The sequence below is a fragment of the Colossoma macropomum genome, unplaced genomic scaffold (genome assembly GCF_904425465.1).
Source record: "Colossoma macropomum unplaced genomic scaffold, Colossoma_macropomum, whole genome shotgun sequence".
Taxonomy (NCBI): Eukaryota; Metazoa; Chordata; class Actinopteri; order Characiformes; family Serrasalmidae; genus Colossoma; species Colossoma macropomum.
In genome coordinates this window covers 31,460,411-31,469,764 of record NW_023494792.1, presented here as the reverse complement: position 1 = coordinate 31,469,764, position 9,354 = coordinate 31,460,411, and the positions used below count along the sequence as shown (strand labels likewise).

The 9,354-nt window shown below is 40.8% G+C and overlaps 1 protein-coding gene across 1 annotated transcript; it reads left to right on the top strand.

Annotated features, from left to right (window-relative positions):
• Positions 1–441: 441 nt before the first annotated feature.
• ndufb9 (NADH:ubiquinone oxidoreductase subunit B9) lies at positions 442–5,529 on the top strand. Its single transcript, XM_036576872.1, has 4 exons — positions 442–596; positions 2,354–2,546; positions 2,748–2,861; positions 5,080–5,529. The coding sequence occupies exons 1-4, from the start codon at positions 511–513 to the stop codon at positions 5,209–5,211; spliced, it is 525 nt and encodes a 174-aa protein (XP_036432765.1). The 5' UTR covers positions 442–510; the 3' UTR covers positions 5,212–5,529.
• Positions 5,530–9,354: the final 3,825 nt, after the last annotated feature.

Here is a 9,354-nt window from a genome sequence, read left to right as displayed (position 1 = left end):
AAATCACTATATTAAGGCTATTAATTAGCCAAAAATTGCTATGTTGAGGCCAAAATTACTATATTAAAGCCACAAATAAATATAGTTAGGCCACAAGTTACTACATTGAGACCACAAATTACTATATTGGGGCCATACATTACTATACAGAAGCCACAAATTAATATATTGAGGCCACAAGTTACTATTCAGAAGCCACAAATAACCATATTTGAATTACTATATTCAGGCCACAAAATAATATATTGAGGCTATGAATTAGGCACAAACAACTATACTGAGGCCACAAATTACTGTATTGAGGCTAAAAGTTATCATACTGAGGCTACAGGTTATGAGAAACACTCCTTGTTGAAAATATCCACCGTGTCACTCTGTGGGATCCGTGCTGAGTTTGGAGGAGTTGATTTTTTGCTCTTTCTCATTTAGTACCGTTATTACGGCGGCCCGCTTCATCACCCGCTGCTGTCTGCCTGCCTGTGTAACTCAGCCAGGCCCAACGCGGGGATCATGGCTGCCTTCCTGACTCACCAGCAGAAAGTCCTCCGGCTCTATAAGAAGTCTCTGAGGCACCTGGAGTCCTGGTGCATTTTCAGGTAGCTCTGTTTCTCAGCCCGGTTCCGTGTGAAGGTGATGCTGAGCGGATGTAAGTGTGGTCGGACTCGGCGCGTCTGAGTCCGGACCGTCCGGACGTTCAGGTCATTCACTGTTAGCGTTAGCTCGGCTAAACCGACCCGCGCTCCACACGCAGCGACTACAGACACGCTTACCCGGCGGAGCCGTGTCAGACCCTGAAAACGGACAGGCTGACCCGCCGAGACCCGCATCATCACAACACCCAGCCAGCTCGGTTAGCTGAGCGCTCATCACAACACCCAGCCAGCTCGGTTAGCTCTGTGTGCTGGAGAGGTTCGCTGGGGAACGGTAGCAGGTTAGCCTGGGTGGCTAAGCTAACCTGCATAATAACAGCCCAGCAATGACATTCAGCGGTTTACAGCGCTAATAACCTAACTACAGTTTTACAGCGTTAATAACCTAACTACAGTTTTACAGCGTTAATAACCTAACTACAGTTTCACAGCGTTAATAACCTAACTACAGTTTCACAGCGTTAATAACCTAACTACAGTTCTACAGCGTTAATAACCTAACTACAGTTTTACAGCGTTAATACAGGTTTACAGCGTTAATAACCTAATTACAGTTTTACAGCGTTAATAACCTAACTACAATTTTACAGCGTTAATACAGGTTTACAGCGTTAATAACCTAACTACAGTTTTACAGCGTTAATAACCTAACTACAGTTTACAGCGTTAATAACCTAACTACAGTTTTACAGCGTTAATAACCTAACTACAGTTTTACAGCATTAATAACCTAACTACAGTTTTACAGCGTTAATAACCTACAGGTTTAATACAGTTTTACAGCTTTAATACAGCTTTAATACAGTTTTACAGCTTTAACACAGTTTTACAGCTTTAATACAGTTTTACAGCTTTAATGCAGCTTTAATACAGTTTTACAGCTTTAATACAGTCTTACAGCTTTGCAGATAAACAAAAATATTTAATTAAGACGTCAAAAGTAAGAGATTAGCATGTAACGTTAGCACTGTTCTTGTTGTATACGCTTTGCATATTTAGTTTTGTGAAGATAAAATTGGTAAATAAGGTATTTACTAAGTGAAAGTTATGTATCAGTGATAGTTTTTCCAGAATTATCAGTTAATAAACGTATTTATTATTGCCAAAATAAACAGTGAGATGTGGAGGACATGTGGACCTAAATAAGTCCCTTCTAAACAGATCAGCCCCACTTCATAAACTTTAGATATTAATTTTTTCCTGAATATTCAGATAACAAACATATTTATTATTGCCAAAACAAACAGTAAGTGTGTGTGTATGTGTGTGTGTATGTTTATATATATATATATATGTTTATATATATATAGTATGTGTATATATGTATATATATATATATATGTGTGTGTGTGGATATATATGTATTATATATATATATAACATGCATGCATGCACGTACTTACTTACTTTTTCCAGAATGTAAAGGTAATTTTTCATAATTGTCCTGGCCAAAATAAACAGTAAGACAGTTGGGGTTTAAAATGCTAGACATTTTAGCTCTGCAGTCCAGCGTACGCTAAATGTCTTGCTTTTCCATTGTGCAGTAAATACGTCATCAATATCAGTTTGCAATAACAGCCAAATGAAAACTTTTATAATGATATCGTTCTGCTGCTTACAACTACAAGAAAATAAAAAATAAATATTTGAGCTGCTCTGAAAGGGACTTTCTCTGTCCCCCTTATCTGTTCTTCTTGTTACAGGGATAAGTATCGTTTCTACGCCTGCCTGCTGAGGGCGCGGTTTGACGAGCATAAGAATGAGAAGGACATGGTGAAAGCCACCAAGCTGCTCAAAGCTGCAGAGGAGGAGTTCTGGGCTAACCAGCATCCCCAGCCCTACCTGTTCCCCGATTCACCTGGTGGAACCTCCTATGAGAGATATGAGTGCTACAAGGTAGAGACACCGGTGATGTAAATGTTAGATCGCCCCGTGATTTCATTCCAATCTAGCTATGAAACTTAAAGATGCTTCATTTGCTATAAAGTGGAACGGAAGCTCCCCTCAAAGAGGACCAGACACAGGAGGCGATACCATCAAAGACCAGCTAACAGCAGTAAAATACAGCTCTTTGACCGTGTTTGCTTGTTTTGTCAGGTTCCTGAGTGGTGCCTGGATCACTGGCACCCCTCTGAGAAGGCCATGTTCCCTGATTACTTCTCCAAGAGGGAGCAGTGGAAGAAGCTGAGAGCCCAGAGCTGGGACAGGGAGGTGCGTATCTGCTCTTAAGGGGGATTTTGATTGCTTGTACACAGGCGAGTCACATTATTATGACCAGCAGCTGATATCCAGAGTAACCACCGTGTGCAGCACGGACAGCAGCTAGACAGGCTGGGAGTGACTCAGTAAGGTCCTGGTAGGTTGTCACAGGTATCTGGAGCCATGCTGACTGCAGTGCATCCCACAGCTGCTGGAGGGTGCGTGGGGGAGGATCCATAGGGTGAACACGATGATCGAGGTGGTCCCACAGATGATCAATTGGGTTCCAGTCCTGGAAGTCTTAGTCATGCTCTTCCAACCAGTGTCTGACATTTCTAGCCGTCTGACATGTCTCATTGTCTTGCTGGAAGATCCCAGGGAAGACGATCAGCATGTATGGGTGTACGTGATCTGCAACGATGTGTTCATACCCAAATCAGTTGAGAGCGCCTTTCACATGGATGAGTGGGCCCAGAGAATACCACGAAAACATTCCTCATACCATAACACTGCCACCACCAGACTTGTGGACGTGAAGTGGTCATAATAATGTGACTGTGTAGTTTGTAGTACAAGCAAAAGTTACTTCTTGCAGCCGTCATGATCCCCCTTTTTTATTTAGTCTCTGTGCTTATTGCATATTGCTGCTGTCAGAACAGGTCCCACTTTGGTGGACATGGGAGCACAGTTTAGCTGGAAAGGGCTTTCAAAAAGGGGGGGGAGGGGCTGTTAATGACTAGAGCGGACTTTGTGAAATAATAATAATAATAATCACTACATTGTTTAAAATAAATTTGTAAAAGGTCCCAGCAGGGGTGCTGGACAAAACCCCATTAATTAACAAAATGTGTTTTCTCAGTGATAATAGAAATATATTTAATTAGTCATTTAATTTGTTATACGTACTGCCCTTTACTGTATTCAGCGGTTTCACTAGTTCAACTACTTATTATGACATGCAGTATTTTACCATAATAATAACAATAACCATTAAAATACATGTCAGTGTCTTCTTTTTTTGTGAATTTACACCCTGTTTCTGTATATTAGCAGATTAACAACAGCATTGAAGTATGCTGTATGTACAGTTTATTAACATTAATTTTATCTTTAAAAAGTTCTAACCTTTACATTTTGTGGTACTTTGACAGTAAAAAAAAATACCTTTTTTGTTTTACAGTGTACATAGTACCTTTGTTTTCATTACTTTCAGGAGGTCATAATTTTCTTTTTGCCTTAGTTTAACTTATCCTAATAGCTTGCACCTAAGGCTGCAGCATACCCAATATGTCAGCAGACAACACAGTGTGCAAATTTTATAATTATTTTTTATTTTAAAAATTTATTTTTTAAAGAAATTTTTTTGCACTTCACAGACGTCTGCGACTTCCAGCACTGCTCAGTAGCTCTGAGCTCCACTCGTTGTACTTTTACTGAATTAAATCTAGAACCGGCCGTAAAGCTCGTAGAAAATGACATGACTGAGAATTTAAAACCAAGAGGAAAGTTATTGTGAAGTCTTTAATCTAAACAGACTAAACAGAATGCTAAGTGTCTGTTTTTGCTTCAGCTACTTCAGGGGAATGTACAAAGATTCTCCTGTTCCACCATTTAAGGTGGAAGGGAACATTCGATCAAGAAGCTGGCGAATGAGAAGTTGAATTCAGCCTCGTAAAAAGTCGAACGTTGAGAGACATTTTACAAGAAGCTTTTCTACTTTCGAGGAAAGGTTTCCTGCTGGAGATGTGAGAAAAGTGGCTATAGCTGTGCTAAAGCTTAAAGCAGAGTAAAGTGAGTCTGCGTTCTCGTTTGTATTATGTTTCTTAGCCTACACTAGTACATCAGCACATACTGAGACATATTTACAGCCAAGGTAAAATGGAAATAAAATGTTGTGACTCCCAAGGTGGTTTGATTTTTGTTGAAAGGACAAAATGGCTCTACTTAACGTTTGGGTTGGTGACCCCTGATCTAACTACTAGGCACTAGCCTAGTTACGTTGTAACTTATATAATTTCCTACATTTTAGTTTAAAAACTCCAAGTTTTATTCAATTTAATCTGTAGAAGTACAGCTCAGTGTAAAATCGACTTGGTTGTTCATTGTTGATGTTTTCTATGTGGTATATCTGTGCTTTGTCCTGTTTCTCCGTTGCGTGTCTCTTCTTGGCTGATGTGCAGCAGCTCTCAGTTGGTGTCCATGCTCTAACATGGATTGGTTTGTGCTGTAGGTCCAGCAGCTGCAGGAGGAGACTCCAGCCGATGGGCCCAAAACAGAGGCTCTTCCCCCAGCCAGGAAGGAGGGCGACCTTCCCCCACTGTGGTGGCAGTATGTCACCCGCCCCAGAGAGCGCCCCATGTGAGCGACCTTGCGGCACACCAGCGCATTAGATGCATGCATTGCAAACCACACAGACACACACTGCGTTCTTGTCCACCGTCTACTCCTCAGTCCGCTCACCTGGGCTCGTTAAAACCTCTATACTCGTGTCTTCTGAGTGCGAGAGTGGGTGAAATGCACAAAATCAGTTATGAAGAAATCAGCTTAGTATGTTAATCTTACTGAGAGTGATGCAGATTGAAGTAGTCCGTGTGTAATTGAGGTACGCTGGAGTGTCGGTGTGTGGCTGAACTATAACTGTACAGAGATAAATGACTAATAAATGTTTGATGTAAATCACTCATTTGCTTGTCTTTCTTTCAGGGCTTTCAATTAAAACAGACATAGTCTAAATCAGTAGTGTGGATTAGTGTAGTGGTTCTCTGTCCTTAGGTTCTCCCTGCTGTGACTGTGTATACAGCCTGATAGGAGAAGGATGAGGCCCCACAATTCGATATCATATTGAATCTGCACTATGCATGCATTTTTGTTGTTAATAAGATTGTTGCCAGTATTCTGGAGAGCTTGTCCAGCTTATCAACAGTTACAATGAACTATGATGAGCAGAATGTGTGTGTGTGTGTGTGTGTGTGTGTGTGTGTGTACATACACTAAATGGACAAAAGTATTGGGACACCTACAGGAGCTTTAATGAATCCCATTCTAAATCCATAGGCATTAATATGGAGTTTGTCCCCCTTTGTAGCTATAATAGCTTCCACTCTTCTGGAAAGCTTTCTACAATATTTAGGGACTGTGTCTGGGAATTTTTTTGTGGTCAGACACTGATGTTGGATGAGAGGGTCTGGCTCACAATGTCCATTCTAGGTTATCCCAAAGGCGTTTAAAGGGGTTGAGCCATGCCTTTATGGAGCTTGCTTTATGCACTGGGGCTCAGTCATGTTGGAACAGAAAATGTTCCTCCCCAAACTGTTCCCACAACATTGGAAGCATAGAACTGTCTAAAATGTCTTGGTCTGCTGAAGCATTAAGATTTCCCTTCACTGGAACTAAGGGTTCTAGGCCAACCCCTGAAAAACAACCCCATATCATCATCCCTCCTCCACCAAACTTTACAGCTGGCACAGTGCAGTCAGGCAGGTAATGTTCTCCTGGCATTCGCTAAACCCAGACTCGTCCATCAGACTGTCAGACAGAGAAGCGTGATTAATCACTCCACAGAATACGTTTCCACTGCTCCAGAGTCCAGTGGTAGCGGCGCTTTACACTACGCCCCCCAATGCTATTTCATGAAGCTCCTAATGCACGTTCTTTTGCTGATGTTGCTTCCAGAGGCAATTCGGAACACTTTATCAAGTGATTCAACAGTGGATAGACACTGTGCACTTCAGCACTCGGCGGCTCCACTCTGTGAGTTTTGCATGGTCTACCACTTCGTGGCTGAGCTGTTGTTGCTCCTAGATGCTTCCATTTCACAATAATCGCACGTACAGTTGTCTGGGACAGATCTAGCAGGACAGCAGTTTCACAGACTGACTTGTGGTAGAGGCGGCATCCTATGACAGTGCCATGTTTAGAGTCACTGAACTCATCAGTACAACCCATTCTACTGCCAGTGTTTGTCTATTGAGACTGCAGGGCTATGTGCTTGATTTCATACACCTGTTAGCAATAGGTGTGGCTGAAACACCTGAACTCAATAATTAGAAGGGGTGTCCCAACACTTTTGTCCATATGTATGTATGTTCAGCTCATCATATCTTACAGCTCATCATAATACATACATATTTACACATACATGTATTATTTGAAGGTAAAGTAACAAAATGACAGCTAAATATCTCAGTTAATATTTTTATTAGCTAAAACAGCACTTTGACACAGGAAATAGAGGTAAAGCACTCAGGAAAGCTGTGGTCTTCACATATATAAGTCTAGCTTTTTCATCTTATGCTCCTCCCCCAAAACACCTGCACTACTCTTTACATTCATACATTTTAGCAACTTCTCCTTAACAGTATCGAAGCAGCTAAGTTCCTGTTTAGTAGCAAAGTCACCGGAGAGGATGCAGGATAGCAGTTCAGCTGTTCAGCAGACACATGGTCAACTATATACACGGTCAGCGTCATATGCATGTAGCATCAGCTAAGAGGAACCTTCTAGGATGTATTAGACCCTTTCTGCCTGAGCTTCACACAGGCCTAAAGTTACCATAGAGTACAGAGCACACTGAGCATGTATTAAACCACCAGTGATAAAGGAGAGAAGAGAGGCAGACCCAGAGATACAGGCGGGGAGGAATAAACAGTTATCAGTACTTCAGAAGTTTCCTGTCCTTAGACGTTGTTGAATGTTATTAAAGTTATACAGAGACAAATAAAACTGAATCTCTTGCAGGTTTGTTAAGATGAACAAACAGTTCTGAGGAAAAGGGAATTCTGACATCTTCAGAGGGGTGGAACAGAAGCAGGACCCCCAATAATGAGGGAATAGTTGTTCCCACTGTTTTTTAGGGATATAAATTCCCTTCACAGGGCACCTGTTTCTGTTTACTGTAATTTAAACAGCAGAAATATTGGGCTTCACTTCAATTATTTATCCCCCCTTCCATCTTCTGAAAACAGCAGCTGCCCTTTAAATGCCATGATGAATTGGCCAATATACATGGTCCAAAATTACCTGGATTAAAATCTCATTACACTAATGAGTGTTTTTTCCTTCGGCACCACTTTAACATAAGACTACTATTATAAATGCTTTAAAATAAGTTCATTAATGGTTATTAATTGGGTCATAATGACCTTAAAAGCATTAATAAGCTTTTACAACTCAAATGAAATGGGCCACAGTGATCTGTTGTTTGGTTAGTAGTGAACCCTCATTCATTTATACTGTTAAACCTCAGATTTTGGTGTTTACTATTCTTACTTTGTCTTCTTCATCACTCAGCATTGAACCTGTCAGCGTAATCACATTTATATTCATCAGGTATAACAGCTCACTTCTGCTCTTTTTATTAATGTGCTATAACCGCTTATTAATGATTTTTAAATGTGTTTATGACCTAACTAATAACCATGGACAAACACATTTTAAACCATTCCTAAACACTTTATAAGGGTAGTCTTATTTTCAAGTGGTTCCCTTCAGAGATACAAGGTTTTGTTATGACACCATATTTGAATATCACTCCAGTCCATGGGTCACCTGTCTTATCTACATTGCTGCAAGTATTCATTCCAAACAGCATGAGGACGCCTCATTTAACCAAACAAATGCTTTGAAGACCAGCTGATTAAACTGATTAAACAAGTGGAATCAGGTGTATGTCTGGGTGATTGGAAAGAAAACCAGCAGCAACGCCGACACTTTACGGATAAAACTGGTGACCCCTGGTAAAATCCAACAGCAACATCTGCTGCATGTGGAGCCTCAACCAGACCACAGTATATTCTGTTATGACTCAAATAGTCCAAGGGCTGCTAGTTAGGGTAACACTTGATTTGGAGTGGTCCTTTGTAGATGAGTAATAAACTCTTAATAGATTATCAGTGACACATCAACAACATATCAGTGACGTAGCAGTAGTAAAAACATCAGAATACACTGAAGTAAATATCTTGTAGATCAGTGGTTCTCAACCTTTTCCACCTCAAGGCCATCTGTTTATCACTAGAAAGCAAAAAGGCCCACAATGTCATTTTTGGGAATTTTTCCACACAGTGACATGTGATGTGTTTCAGTGAACATGAACTTTCAGCAGAATATTGTTGTGTGTGGAACTGAAAGGTCAGGTTTCTTGAGGCGAAGGGCAAAAAAAATAAAACTGACAAAGCTGCTTTATTGTTGGGCTTGTATTGATGTTGTCAAACATTTGATATTTCTTATTGTTAAGTCAATTCTTTTTCACTGATATTTGTGACAAAGTGCCATCACAGATCCACTACAGACCACTGGCCCCCCTCAGTATATGTCCAAAGACCACCAAGGGGTGCTTCGTGGCCCACTTGTGGTCCTCTGCCCATGATTGAGAAACCCTGTTGTAGATGTTCTGTTGATACATTACTTACATTAAGTAGACCAACCTCAACCCAAAACCTAATCCTACCCCTGGCCCTGATCTTAACCCTAACCTTAACCTTAACCCAAAACCTAATCCAAACCC

What these genes read in the sequence shown, in the direction of transcription:
- ndufb9 (XM_036576872.1), top strand. Translation starts at nt 511, where the DNA reads ATGGCTGCCTTCCTGACTCACCAGCAGAAAGTCCTCCGGCTCTATAAG. An exon ending in AGAGATATGAGTGCTACAAG is followed by an intron (nt 2,547 to 2,747) that starts GTAGAGACACCG and finishes TTGTTTTGTCAG; the next exon opens with GTTCCTGAGTGGTGCCTGGA. An exon ending in CCCAGAGCTGGGACAGGGAG is followed by an intron (nt 2,862 to 5,079) that starts GTGCGTATCTGC and finishes TTTGTGCTGTAG; the next exon opens with GTCCAGCAGCTGCAGGAGGA.